The 15,515-nt window shown below is 41.9% G+C and overlaps 1 protein-coding gene across 3 annotated transcripts in view; it reads left to right on the top strand.

Annotated features, from left to right (window-relative positions):
- ADAMTS9 (ADAM metallopeptidase with thrombospondin type 1 motif 9) overlaps nucleotides 1–15,515 on the top strand; it is a 168,999-nt gene that overhangs the window by 104,484 nt on the left and 49,000 nt on the right. For 2 of the 3 annotated variants that reach the window (XM_027121317.1, XM_027121316.1), the window contains one exon: nucleotides 12,235–12,402. The exons of the other annotated variant lie outside the window; for it this stretch is intronic. In XM_027121317.1, coding sequence (XP_026977118.1) covers nucleotides 12,235–12,402 — 168 coding nt within the window. The remainder of the gene's footprint in view (nucleotides 1–12,234; nucleotides 12,403–15,515) is intronic. 3 annotated transcript variants of the gene reach the window in all.

Genomic DNA, 15,515 nt, shown 5'->3' with positions numbered 1-15,515 from the left:
CTAGTGCCTTGTAAGCATTATTGCAAACCCTCATATAATCCTTACAAAATGGTCCCTATTGTGTCCATTTTGCAGGTAGGAAAAGTGAGCTCCACGCAGGCTAAGCAAGTGTCCCAGCATCCTACAATCAGTCATTTTTGGATCCAGACCCGACTGACTCTCAAGCTTCATGCTTTGCCACTCCCTCTCTGGAAGGGCTTTCAAAACTTCTAGAAATACTGATTTTGATTTGTGACACATCCAAAATTGGCTCTTGCCCTGGTGGAAACCAGTTTAGCTCTCCTCTGCTTTTTAAAAGCCATTGAAACTGAGTCTTTGGGGTCTGAATTTTTGAATAGGCCCTTTTAACACTTCACTGGATTTTGAATGGTTTTCAAAGGAACTCAGAAATTGGACTTGGTCACCCAACACTCTCAGACCAGAGCTCTGAAAAGGGTTGGTTTTCCCCTGCACATTTATAGCATGCTAGAACAATGTGAATTAGCACATCTGTAAGGAAAGATCTGCTGAACTAAGAAAACTAGATATATCTGAATGTGGCCTAATCCTATTATTTGGGTAATAACCACCTCACTTAGTAGGGAGGCTTGTGGTGGCCAGCTTGTAGAGAGTGTACAGGAGATCAAATTCAATCTACAGTTACAAAGTCTCAGGCTTGATGTTGGTCTTGTAATCCTGAATACCCTATACTCTGAGAGCATTTTTCTAAATGAAAGGGAACTTAAAAAAAATCAGGCTCAAACTTAGACACATTATTTTGGAACAGATGGTATAAGTCTTTAGTTTGTTTTGTTTTGCTTTGCTTTGCTTTGCTTTTAGATGTTTCCAGCCAGAATGGAGATAGACAGTATCTGGCCTAGATAGAACCCATTCTGGTCTGTTACATTTCTTTGTAGTCTATTTTCAGTCTGTATATCTACATTTTTTCCATCTGGCAAACGTGTCAATCTAAGGTGACATCTTTGGGAAGGAGAAACAACATTTTGTGACCCTAAGAGTATATGGTGGTCTCAGTGGCTGTTAGCCAAGCTTTCAGTGTTAGCCTTGCCTGTGCAGGACAGTGTGGTCTTCTGAGCTCCCAGCTTCCAACCCTTGCTGTCCATTATCTTACATCATATTCTCAGATAACCTTCCTCTTAGATGTCTCCTGTGCAGTATTCAGTTCTGTAACTATGAATTAAATATTAAACCACAAGAGTGCTTAGCCAGTTTTAGATTGAATAGACACAGGCGATAGGAGAGAGCACGAGTTATTTATTTGGACCCTACCAATGAACTGAGCATTGTGTAGAATGTTTGCTTCATCCTTAAAAATTCTTGTGAGATAAGTGGCTCTAGGCTCTATTAGATACTATTCATGCACACATGCGTTTGTGTGATCCCTAAGTATTCAAGTGTTTGCTATAAACTAGGCACTGCTCTGAGCACTGGGGAGATAGCAGTGAACAAAACAGACAAAAATCCTTGAACTCATCAAGCTTACATTCTAGTGGGGGGGGGAGATAACCTATAAATCACAAATAAAACAAAAGTTGAAATATGTATTGTGAAAGAAAGTGAATGGTGCCATGGATAAAAATAAATTAAAGAAGAGAGAAAATAACATGGAAGAGAAGGTGGGAACTGCAACTTTAAGGCCAGGCAAGTCTCCAATGAAAGGTGACATTTGAGCCGAGATCCGGGAAAACACAAAAGTAAGCTATGTGGATACCCAGGAGAAGAGTATTTCAGGTGAAGACCTGGAGACGGGAGTATGCCAGGCATATCTTGGCAGTCGCGAGGCCAAGGTGGCTGGAATAGAGGGGGTGTGGATGGTAGGGTATGAAATTAGAGATGAAATTGATGGAAGGGAACATGGAAGTTGATCGTGGGAGAGGGAGAGAAAAGGACCATTGGAGGGATTTTTGCTTACACTTCGTGAGGTAGGAAGCCATTGATGGGGAGAGTTGAGTAGAAACGTGGATTTGTTTTAAAAGAATGAGTCTGGCTTCTGAATTTAGGGGAAGCTATAGGAGGAACAAAGATAGAAGCAGGGAGAACATTAGAAGCCGTTGGAGTAACTCAGATGAGAGTGCTCAGTGGAAGTGGTGAGAAGTGGTAGGATTCTTTTTTTGGATTCTTTTGGTTTTTAAAAATATTTAGGCTGTGCCAAGTATTAGTGGCGGCTTCGTCACAGCATGTGAGCTCCTTAGTTGTGGCATGCGAACTCTTAGTTGCGGCATGCAAACTCTTAGTTACGTCATGTGTGTGAGATCTAGTTCCCTGACCAGGGATCGAACCCAGGCCCCCTGCATTGGGAGTGCGGAGTCCAACCACTGGATCACCAGGGAAGTCCCAAGAAGTGGTAGGATTCTGACATATTTTTAAGATAATGCCAAAGGATTCGCTCCAAGTTTAGATATGGGATACAAGAGAAAGGAGTTGGAATGACTCCAAATTTTGTGCAGTGGACAAGTGGATGGATAGTTTCCATTGATTGAAATGAAGATAATAGGAAGATCAGGACGTCCGTTTTAGACATGTTAGGTTTAAGATGCTTACTCACCATCATCTCATACCTGGTTAAGCATCTTGCATAAGATCACAAAGGAATAGATAGCAGTGGTCACAGCAGGTCTGATTGATTCCAAAACTGAATTCATAACTACCACGTGCTTGTGCCTCAACCCTTGGATTTTCATTAGAATAAATCTCAAGAGTAGTGCAGGAATCATTTAAATTTCACAGAAAACCATCAACCATGATGTTAGCCACTTGTATGCCCAGTCTTCCATGTTGTGAGCCACTTACATTTTAGCTGGGTTTTATTTCTTCTCATCCCATCCTTTCATAGCGGTACTTTTGAGCCTTTTCTTTAGCAAAAGGTAAGCAGGAGGAGCAGACAAGGAAAGCCACAAAGGACTTGACTAGCGCATATTGATAGTAACTTGGTCTTATCTGAAGTACCAGTAGAGCATTACAAAGTTGGAGGAGGAACATCTCATTCAATAACGGTTAAGATGACCTTTTTCCCTCTCACCGAGGTATATTTCTCTGATTACAGACTCAGATAGGTATGCATATTTCCATTCTGGGGTGGCATTAATATCTACCCAAAAGCAAATTCATTGCATGAACTACTTTCCCCCAATAGTTGTAAATTTTTCAGCGTAAGACATTTGACATACTGGCAGATAAAGATGTTCCTTTCACACGAAACTGATGCAGGAATGGCCAGACAGGCAGAGAAAGCAAGACTGGAAGAGGCAATTAAATGAACCCTGCCCTAGTGTCTTTTAAATGACTGAAAGCTCTTTGGGAGGAGGAAGAAACTCAAGGACTGGACATTGGTTGGGTGCATGAAAGTCCAGAGACTGCCTGCCTGCATTGCTTTTTTACAGAAACATTCCCAAAGGTGACTTTAGCTTCCCAGGTCTGTCCCTGGCTGTCTGGGACAGTAGCCCAAGTCATGAGTGGGTCTACCCAAGGGCTGTCATCTTCTAGCAGAATGACATCTCCAGGTAGCCTTGAATCCTCCAGCCTGGGCCCTTACAGTCCACCTTCAGAGCGCCAAGAAGCGTGGGGTTCTTGTTCCCACCAGCCATAACTTTTCCATCACTCACTCACTCAGACTCTTCTGCACCCACCTTTGAAACAGCTGAGAATAAAGGATGCTGGAACAAAAACCTCACCCATTACCCTTCCCATCTTCCAGTCTGCCTTCAGAAATACTTCTGTGGCTAGCACAGGGTGTGGGTCCCGGTACCATCTTCACCTCTTTCCTGAAAAATGCCAATATCGTGATTTGGCTGAAGTTGGGTTACACAGAACCATCACGTCTAACCTTGAAAGGGAAAAGAAGGCTTACAAAACGCACTGTGCTTGGGAATGGGGAATCAGAGGGCATGTTAGTGGTAACAGAGCCTGATGACATAATATACCTCAAATCCCTGAGGGCACCATTGGATGTGTCCACTCTAGAAATCACCACGTGTGGCTTCTGCGAATTTTCTTGGTTTTTGTTTCTATCTTGATGGGGAGAAAAACTAATATTTACACTCCTGCAGAATAAGAAGAACCCCAATTTAGGTTTCGCAAGTTCCATAGCTAATTTCATAGGCTACTGTATTTCATGTTAAAATGTATTTCCCACCTCTAATAAGAAGTTGTTATGTTATGAGGGCGCAGGCTGTATGGCTGGAGAGCCCGGTACCTCATAATTCTTGAGGGGTGATGGGAGGTGGCGGTCATGAGCATCTCTCACTGCCTCCCCTTCTGTTCCTGGCCCTGCCATCTCCCTTGCGAGGCATATGCAAGGCCGCCTACTTGGATATAGTATTGACAGGAGCCTTCAAGCATGCTCCAAGAGTTGACGTGTGAACCTTAGTTCCCTTTCTCCCACAGTCTTAGACCTTTGTAGCACTGCAAAGGCTGGGCGTACTGGGGGGTAATGGGGCTGGAAGGATGGCCCGATGCCCCATCCAGCTGTGATGACTGTGATTCCTACATCCGCTTTCTTCCTTGGTGTTCCCTGCCAATCTCATGCTTTCTCAGCTCCTTTTCATGGTAATAAGTGCCGTGGTGGTCCTGGACACGAACGGCCATCAGGCAGGCCTGTCAACACTGGCTTAACGCCCTCAAGTCACAGCCCTTGTTTCCTGGCCAAGCTTTCTCTCCCTCCTCGGTCCTTTTGGATCCCTGATGCCCCTGTTCAGAGCCATTCTTGTATTGTGAGAAGCCCTATAAAAATTTCCCTAAACGTGTTCACATCTCCAATGAGCAGATACACTTTCCGACAAAGGACTCTTAGCGCTGCCACAGCTGAGCTGAACCGAGCAGGGAAGTGAGTGAATGTGTGTTTGGTAATGGTTATCACTGATGCGGACTGTGTGCTTCAGGACATTGAAAGAAACAACATAACAAAAAAACAAACGGGAAACACAAGGAGTTTTTGAGATGATAAGCGTGAGCAGGAAGTGACGGAGTGAAAAAGAGATGTGGCTTTCAGATATGGTGCCTTTCTTTTTCTTGTCTGTCTGTCTTCTCTGGTTAGAAGAGACCATATTAATAAGTAATAGTCTATGAGAGTGAAAAGGGCGCTGCAGAAGAAGAGGAATCATCAACATTTATGTCTGCTCTGGGGATTTCTCTGTGACCTTTAGAAAGAAGAGCTCTTCACCCATTCATAAGAGGGAGATTTTGCCAGACTGAGTTCCTCGTTCACCCAGCAGTGCCTGTATTAGAATGTTAATTTTAGACTCCATGAGTAAACATACATTTTTTAAAATACTCACCTTTTAAACTGCATGTTAGGAGATATTTTTAAAGAGTCCACGGAGTAGAAGTAGTAGTAGCAGGAACAGTGGACGTGTATTGATTTTTACACTGTCGGGCCAAAGCACCAAGAGCTCTGTATGCATTACCTCATCTAATTGTAAGGCAGCCCTGTTGCGTACGCATAGTGCTATTATCCCCATTTTACAGAGAACAGATCTGAGCTGAGAGTAACTTGCTCCAAATGGCACTGTGGTAAAATGGTAGATGGCACTGCAACGTAGGTCTGTCTGACTCCAAAACCTGCGCCTTGAAGGGCTACATTTTAGAGCAAGGTGAAGGCACACACCCATGTGGTGAGCTGTGGAATCCCATGCACAGCCACCCAGTGGAATTTGTTTTTAACTGGTACCTTAGAAGAAGAGGTGGTGAAACCCATGCTTGTTCATATTGGTGTTGGTAATTCCTCAAAGCCAGAGGCGCAGAATCTACACCTGCCTTGGCTGGCCCCAGCCCATCCTGCTAGCTCTATGTGATCATGACTGAGTTGGAGTGGAAGGAATCAGGATGCCTGGTTAGCTGTGGTTCCCAAGCAACACACAGAGCGCCAGAATCTGGTCACAAATCCCCAGTGCAAAGGGCACCAAATGGTGTTCCTTGCTAGGTACAGGAGCTCCTAGTCATAAGCCTGCGTCTGTTCCTTCTTTACTGTGTGACAGTGAGCATGACGTGTCTCCTTTTCCGTAGCATTGAATTTGTAAAATAAAGACATGGACTGAATAAAAATATATATAAAATATGCTGAGATGACCTATAGCTCAGAGATTTGAGAGCTTAATCCCTGGTGGATCGGCAGGCCAAAATTTACAACCTGTAACCTTCCATTCATGACCACGCAAAGCGCCGTTCACCAGTGAATAGAGATGATCGTTCACCATGTGGCATCAGGCTGAATGCCAAGGGTGAATCGACCTTGACAGATGTCCAAGAGAAAACCAGAGTGTGGCTTTGGGCAAAGAGAAATGTGGCTCTTTATTTATATTTATATTATTGTACATGATGGTGTATTTACTTTTCATAGCGTCTTTCTTCCCAGGGTGTTAAAGAGTTTGTGAAGAAAGTATTAAAGTCAGAAATAGGTTGGATAACCATCCTCTTCCTGGGAGACTGAGGAGTCACAGAGGTCTCTAAAATAGTCTTAAGGGACATTTCTTTAAAGTCCTAGATTTCTGTTATCACCATGGGTAAGCAGGGGTGAGCAGCCTGTTTTCTTAACCAAGCCCTCTCTTCAGTATAACTTAGGGAAGAAAATGGCGGTTCTGGAAAAACACATGCTATATGTGAAGGCTAACGCTGCTTGCTTCCTGGCTCTGTGACCCTGGGCAAGTGAGGTCACCTCTTTAATCCTCAGTCTCCTTATTTGTAAAGAGGAATCCTAATAGTACCTGAGCCACAAGGTTGCTGTAGGGATTAAATAGGAGAAGCCAGTAGCCTTCAGCTTATGGTCCCACTGATAGTAAGCGCTCATGGTGTGATTTCTAATAGCTCTGCTCCAACTGAAAGAGTGCCTTTGGGGTGGCCTCTTTGAATTTGAATAACTGCCAAATCAGTTCAGCATTAGCACTGGGCGTCAGATTCCAGGTGGTTCTTTCTTGAAACCTTTAGGAAAACATGACATTTGGTTTATCGTACACTTCTATGATGGCTATAGCTTTCATGTATTCATTCATTCCCATAAATATTTGCTCAGTGCCTACAGTGTGGAAAGCAGTAATAAACATGTGGATTGCAGCTACTGTCTTTTTTCTATGTGACGAGCCCACATGGTTTTCCAGGTCTTGCACTGAGCAGATTTGAAACTTTGATCCCTAAGTCTATATCTCTGCACTCAACATTCTTCCCCCCACCCCCGGCGGAACAGTGGGTACAGGCTGGAATCCCTCTGCCTTTTCTGATTGTGTGATGTTCATGCGATACTCACTTCACTTGTCATTATAACTGGCGAAGGCAGTTCTGAACCATGGGCATGAGCATTGCCTCCTTTCTGATATCATACTTTCCAGATGAGGTCTGCCTTTATGTTTCTTAAACAAAGTCAAAATGAGAGTAGAATCAAGAGCTTGTTGAAAAGAAAGAAAAAAGAAAGAAGACCTTGTTGTTATGAAAAGACACACTTCATTTTTTAGATGAAGTGATTTAGATGTTTTTTTCATATTTTATAGAATCACAGGGGAAAGGCCTTGAATAATAATTAGTACAGTCTCCTGTCTCACAACTGAACTCTGCCCACCAGTCTCAGAGTGATGGTTAAACCTGATTGTCAAAAATCTTTAGATTTTCAGAGTCTTGGCTTATCTTGGTAATGGATTCTAGTATATGACCTTTCTCTTGGCTTCTCAATTCTTACTCCTAACCTGCTGTCAACCAGTCCTCTGGTTGGAAATATGGACTAGTTGATCAACATCCTCCGAAAGACATTCATATAAACAGAATCTTATGTATACAGATCACTTGGAAATAGGAATCACGCAGACACACTCAACTGTGCCCACTCTGCTGGGACTGTCCTCCTAGACCATCTATTAACCTTTATGTATAAGCATCTGCTACGACTCAGGCAGTCCTGGCCCACACCCCATCCACTCCGGTGCTTCCTCTGAGCCCCAGCATCATCTAGCCCCATCGAGAAGCTTCCTTCTAGCCAGATTCTGTGTGCATCCCTGACCTAAGCCCTCCCCTTCCTATTCCTTCTTGGTTCCTCATGGCGTCCTTACCAATTCCGTGTGGTCCTCCCATCTGTATTTGGATGTCCAGGTTCTCAGCAGCCTCGGCAATGCTGGAGATCTCATTCTTTCTAGGTCTTCACCCCTTCTCATCCAAGCAGACACACTGGGGTTGTTTGCTGGCTTCTTGGCGACAGAGACCCAGCCCCTCAGTATAAGTGAAAGAACCGATGCAGGACAACCCTAATGCCAGGGACAGCACACCAGGAACAGTGAGATACAAATCCACACCACATCCAGAGCTACCTCTAGAGAGGGAGCCAGTTCTGTTTCCACCAGATGTGTTGAAATGCAAGGATTTTAAACTCTTAGACCTTCGTCTAAAAAGTAAAGACAGCATCTGAACAAAGCTCCACATTAAACATTGCCTTTGAATGACCTCGCAGAAACAAAAGCCCAGGCATTTGAGATACTGACCTTGGTGTTTCTATGTAACAAGCAGAGATTACTTTGTTTGAGAGTGTTGCCCAAAGTTGGGGGGAAATCATTCTCTTAAACAAGTTGGATTGTTTCCCCAGAGGAAAAAGTCAGAGTCCTACTGGCAAACTAGGAGATTATTTTGGCTGTAAATATAAGGAATTAAATATTCCGCAGAGCAAGAACCCTCAGATATGTAGCCAATAAATAATATGTACTAGGTGACACTCTAAATTTAACTATTATAATCTGTGATGCACATTGATGCAAAAGTCACTGCCTGGGAAAGGACTGGAAAAAATCAGATGGAAATTTCCCTCAGAATAGAAGAGCTGACACCTGTGTTGGATTATCAAGATGATAACTTCTTTATGAGATCATAATAGACCCACTAATAAACCTGTTAGATAGGAAAATTTCCACAAGCAGCTGCTTTTCTTCATTGGTAAGTTAGAAAGCATGAAATGAAAAGTGTTTGCTATCAGAGTAGATATCTTGTGAATTTCCTTATCGCTTTTCGATCTTAATTTGAGGCAAATAATATGTGTAGTATTGCATCCTGTTTTCCAAGTCAGTTCTATTGAAGTTCCCAAATGAGAAAACCACACGTAGGAATGGGTGGGATGCAGCTAATCCAGATATTGAAAAGATCTTTAAGGCTTCATATTTCGTATCAACTTCATCTGTCTTCATTTCATGGGCAATAGATGTTGGTGGCACCAGTGGTGCCCCTCGGATGAATTATTATCAGTGATGTTGTTGATAACTTAATTATTTTCATTGTGCTGTTATGTTCCCAACAGACATCTAGCCACTTGGATTGGAGTCATGTGGGAAGAGATATATACATACAAAGCATTTTGGTTATGCCATTTTGAAAACACCATTTGTCTCCAGTAATAGTATCTGTCTCTATGGTTATTGGAATGATTAAATGAGATAATGTATATAAAGTCTTAGAGCAGTGACTGGCACCCAATAAGTGGGAGAAAGCTGTGCCTTTTCTAATTCTGCCTCTGTAGATTGCTCCCTACTTTTCGGTTATCTCTTCCAGCGACCACTAAATGGGATTTGTTTCATTTGTGTATTCAACATTTACTGAGCACCTACTAAGTTCCAAGAATTATGCAAAGTGCTGGAGTATAGTGATGAACAAAACTTCCGTAATCCCTGCCCTCATGGAACTGACAGATCAATGGGTAGATTACTAAATCAGCATTTCCACCAATTCTCTTTCTCCCCTCCGTACTAAGGGACAGCTTGGCTGGACTGTTTGTATATTGAAATGATGATCCTTCAAGGTAGACTTGCTTTAAGTTGACCCATGTTCATCTGATTAATAAGACAACTATGTCTATTTCTTCACCATAATCAAGCACATTACCACCCATGAATCCATATCCTTTAAGTTCAGCTCATTTCCTACGAAGTAATATATTCTTGACTCCCAATGCAGTTTTTCCCATCTCTATTCATGTCATCACTGTCTATCCAGTTGCCCATACCAGAAACCCAGGAGACCTTCCCTCCTGGGAGGGGAGATCTGCCCTCTCCCCTACACCCCACAGCTGATCCATCAGGAATTATCATTTCTACTTCAAAAAATGCGTCTTCAATTCACCAACTTCCTTCACCCCTCCACTCTGCACCCTAATCTATGCCACCATCACCTCTTGCTTGGACAAATGCATTAGCTTCCTGAGCAGTTTTCTTGTTTCCACTTATGCTGTATTTCCACTCATTGCCTAGCCGGTAGTCAAAGTAGAATTTTTGAAAGAAAAATCAGACTGTGTCTTATCCCAACTTAAATCTCCTCAGTGATTTTCCCTCTCGTGGAGAATGAAATATATTATTATGACCTATGAGCTCTGCATGGTCTGGCCCCAGGGAATGCCTCAGGGAGCCCTCTTGCAACCACTCCAGCTTGTTTTCTTCAGAGTACTCATCTCAGTTAGCATGTATATATTTATTTTTGTCATCACTTGATTAATGCTGGCCTCCCTCACTGGTCCGTAAACTCCATGAGGGCTGGAATTATATCAGTTTTGCTTATCACTGTATTCCCAGCACTTGGCGTAACGTATGAAACTTAGTAGGTGCTCAATAAATGTTTGCGAATAAACAAGTGATCTCACCTCAGATTCTAACTGTGCCTTTATTTTTTGGTGGAAGTAACATTTTTAAATATTAAAATAGTCACTGGTAACAGGGATTATCTGTGTGTAAGTCATTAGACAATTGGTTTATAGGTATACTTCTTGGAGGTTCATTCTAAAAGCCTTCTCAAATTATAGCCCAAAGCCTTTATATACATCAAAACACTGTACGTTGAAGGATGGATATTTTTGTTTTGGTGTAGATATCTAAATTCAGCTCTTTCCTTCCACACATACAGTGTGGAAGGAAAGTTAAGAGTGCCAGAATTATTAAGAGTGCCAGAATGACTACTCCAAATCATAATACTCACAAGATGAGAGCTCAAAACAACGTTTCCATCTCCTAAAGTTAAAAGTTATAGCCAAACATATTAATATACATATTTTAAATTTCTCTAGCAGCTGCTATTGGAATTTTTATAATGGTTTATGTTTACTAGAAAAACGCGTCTGACACATTTACGAATGGGAGCACTTTGAGCTTGCTTGGTAATAGTGTTTGGATTTATGTTAGGCTACATGTTTTACATGGTGCTATTTACCTATTAGGCATAAAAGGGTACTCTGGCCATTTAAGTTAACAAAATCACAGAGTTAGCAGGGGAATTAGAAACATTGAGTAGAAGGAAATGGCACTTGAAATCTATTTTTGTTGTGTTTTCACATTTTGCTCTTCATTGTTAAGCCCATTTCCCTCTGACATGTAAGGACATTATATTGGGAAATAATGTGTCTTGAAAACGGGAGCCAGTAAGCTTATGATCCAAGTGGTAATGACTTCTGTAATCGCTAATGAGGCAATGGACGTTGAATATCTCAGCAGACTCATGGGGGCCAGCCTCTTGCCTATTCCACAAGAAGCTGTCATATCAAATTTTTGTCCTGACGCCATGAGCCCTTTGATTCCTAAACCTTTCTGAGAAACCTACTCTGAAATCAAAGTCAAGTTTCTTAGATGTGGTCAGACAAGGTCACATTAAAACAGTTCAGTGAACCTGCAGATCAAAGTTGAAAGGTAATGCCTCCCTCCCAAACTTGGCACTGACCCACCTGCTAGCTTACCTTTCAGTTTCTAACATGCCTTTTTCACCTCCTTTCCAATGGACTGGGAAAATGAGAGCTTCTCCTCTGAAAAATGGTAGAAGAGTTTCCTTAAATCAGTTCACTAGGAAATGGGACACAGCTGAATTTGGAAACACACCTTTATCCAAAAGAGTGAATTGTGAGGTAGTTTGTTGAAGAAATGTCTTGATCAGCGATTGCATGAAGTGAGATGTCTGAAAGGAATCCTAACTAATTCATAGTAGGACTTCTGTAAATCAGAATTTCATGGTAATTTCAGGTTCGTGGGCTTCATTTTTGGCCTAAATTACCAGGATTTACCCTCGTTCTTGAGTGACCCAAGATACTAAACAGGATTCCTGCTGTCATGCTGTCCACATGGTTTTCTCCATTGCTGCCTTCCTTCCGTGTTGAGCCTTGAGGTGTTATCCAAAATGGCACTGCAAAAGGGGGGAGTGGTGACTCTCGTTAGGCATGATCGTAACATCTCACGACACAGGTTTTTATCAAATTCCTTGTGATTTAAAAAAAAAAAACAACCTTGCCATTGCTTTATATTTCAGTGTTCTGTCTCTTGTGGTCGAGGGCATAAACAACGAAATGTTTACTGCATGGCAAAAGATGGAAGTCATTTAGAAAGTGATTACTGTAAACACCTTGCTAAGCCAAATGGGCACAGAAAGTGCCGAGGAGGAAGATGCCCCAAGTGGAAGGCTGGCGCGTGGAGTCAGGTGAGCAACGCTTCTCCTCTCGTGACTGCTTCCTTACCTTCGGCCACACGGCTGACACCCGTGTGCTGGCTTGTTTCCCTGCGCGGTTTTGGTTTTTCAGAGGGGAGCTTGGGGACAGGGAGGGAAACAGCTTTATGTCGCCAGCTGTGGGACCTTGGGCAAGTGGCTTCAGCCCTTGGCACTTTGGATACCATCTACAGTAGGACAGTTGTGAGGGTTGTGAGGATTAAGCGGTGGTAGATGTAGATGTCAGCCGTCTAGGACGGAGTAGCCCCTCAATCCTTCGCTGATGGCATTTTTATTACTGTTTACCACTTAAAAAACCACTAATTCAGATTCTAGTAAGGTTGACTCTGTTACCTGGCAGGAATTGAGTCTGAATTTACCTTTGAGGTTCTTAAAGAAAATGCTGTCAATATAAAGTATTCGAGAATACTTCTCTGCCTGTTAGCTTGTATACAATAGAGGTGGGGGACAGATGGGGAAGTTCTCTGTCATTTCCTAGCTCTGCAACCTTGGGTGATTTGTTTGACCTTGCCGAGCTGACTTCATATAGCTCTTATGAGGATTTAAAGCAGTAATGAATGCCATGTACCTAGCTCTGGGGTCTTAAATCTAATAAGATCTCAGAAGTAATATTTTTTTTACTTGGATGAGTGTGATGTGTGTATATCCAATGGGGAAGGAGAGTAAGTAACCAAGAAACTGACTACAGTTAGACTCTACTAATTCTAAACCTTTGGTAACCTAGTCAGGAACTGGGTGGGAGAGTTTCCCTATTGAATTCAGGAGGGAATTTGAGAAGCTTCTGTTTACCTATGAACAACTGAGGGGTGAACAAAAGTCACTCATATCTGGCCCTTAAAGTAGATCTTGTCACTCCACACTTGTCCATTTCCTCAGCTTGGTTGAGGTGCTTACTTAAAAGTAATAAGACCCAATTTCTTTTCACATATTCTGTATTCAGTGTGGCCTTTCTCTCCATTAATTTGATTCAGGAAGGTTTTACTGAATTTGTAGCTCTCCTATGCAGTGGAGATGTATGAAGGTACTCCGGAGAATCAATAGAAAACTAGGTTCGAGGTTAGCAGCCTCTAGAATTGATGCTTTCAGGGCCTGGTTCTTGATTCCTGATACCCCAAAGAAGCTTTGCACAGGTGTGTTAGCATGAGGAGGAATTGAGAATCCTCCATTTGAACATGACTAATAGAAAATTCTTCTAGAAACGTGAATTTTTCTTAAATGCCCTGAGCTGCCATCATCGTCTCCCATACCTCACAGTCTTATTCTCTTCACAGAGAAATAAAACATGGCCTGCATCACTCCCCAGCAGGGGAGCCTCATCCCTCAATGCTTTTATCATGATGATCATGTTTTGTTTTTATTTTTGTTTTAACCATCAAAGAATCTGTGCCCAGCCAGAGCTAACTCCTCCTCTGGCTTCCTTAAGGGACCAGATTTCTAGGCAGTATTTCATACTGGTCATCCTTAATGGTTCGTCTTAAGTGACTAGTGTCATCTGTAACTTCCAGCCCTTTTTATTTTGGGAGCTATTCAATGCATGTAAAAGCCTACAGCTAACATTATTTAAGATACCACACTAATTAGCTTGTCCTCTTGCACACTTTCATGCTCTGTTACTTTTCTTTATGTCCCTTGGACATACCTACTATTTGCATCTTGTCCTGAATATTAAGTTGAGAGTATGTAAATGGTATTCATTATAAAGGCCAATTCATTCAATAAAAGGATGATTAAAAGAATCTTTCACTCTTTATTGGTAAACACAGAGTGAGTTTTACTCTAGTATCCTGTGATCTTGATGCGAAGTCTAAAATTGTTCACAAAGCTGCGATGATTAGGTTTGAACCCTTGGGGTTTTTTCAAACATAAGGTAATAGGATTATCGGAATCCCTCCCCAGAAAAGACCCGCACCTGTTCAAAAGGATTGCTTAGAAAAGTCTAGTTACCTTTGTGGAAAATGCAAGTAAACACAGTTATGTAATGATCTGTGGCCAACTTTCTAATGCTCTGATTCGATTTATAGAAATGAATTATAAAAGCAGGCAAGACAAGATGCTGCATGGGTAAAATCCAATTTGTGCAATTTAGAAGCATACCTGAGAATAATCAGACCCAGAGTTTGATGGAGAAAGACAGTCTGCATGATTAAAGGTTATTGGTTTACTAATGATTCCATAGTAAACAGAAATATCCCTAAGGCAGTAACATAAAGCAAGAATAACGATTATTCATTTGCAACAATATTTAGCAAGTTTTATGTCTGGTGGTTCTGTTTTCTGCTGGTAGCTATATTCTAGTCATCTCATCTTCAAGGTAGGGAGAATAATTATTGCAATTTCTCATCATGTCAAAATGTGTGACGATAACAAGGCATATAGAATATTGGGATAGGAAACTAGTATAGCCTTGCTAATCTTCTTTGTCTCTCCCTCAGAATTGGTGTTTTGAGGTTTAAAGCGGAATGTTTCACTTTTACATCTTTTGAAAATCTGGAATGTGTCAAGGACATTTTTCCAAAAAAAGAATAGCTTTTATTGGAAAACATCCTCAATAAAGTTTGAAAGCATTTTTTTTCAAAAGGTCATGTTCAGTTTGTTTACATGATTTTGATCAAGAGCTGAGGGATGAAATTTTCAGACACAATCAGCATCCATTTCTTGATTCAGCTTGATAAATGTGAAGGCTTTGTAGTCACATGATTCAAAAGCATTGGGGCTTCCGTGGTGGCGCAGTGGTTGAGAGTCTGCCTGCCGATGCAGGGGATACGGGTTCGTGCCCCAGTCCGGGAAGATCCCACGTGTTGCGGAGCGGCTGGGCCCCTGAGCCATGGCTGCTGAGCCTGCGCATCCGGAGCCTGTGCTCCGCAACGTGAGAGGCCTGCGTACCGCAAAAAAAAAAAAAATAGCATTCCAGAATAAAAAATTTTTAATGTGTCCTGTTCCTATAGAAAGGCTTTTCAAACAAATGAAGATTAGGACTTCATTTGTAAATCATCAGAGTAGAATGAAAGTAACACTTTATCATCATTTATCAATCATGAATTCATTCAATCCTGAGATGCCTGTTTCTTTCATATTTTGACATTTCT

This window comes from Aethalodelphis obliquidens, unplaced genomic scaffold (genome assembly GCF_003676395.1).
Source record: "Aethalodelphis obliquidens isolate GAN/ISIS:26980383/991018 unplaced genomic scaffold, ASM367639v1 scaffold22, whole genome shotgun sequence".
NCBI lineage: Eukaryota > Metazoa > Chordata > Mammalia > Artiodactyla > Delphinidae > Aethalodelphis > Aethalodelphis obliquidens.
This window is presented reverse-complemented; position numbering and strand designations above follow the sequence as displayed.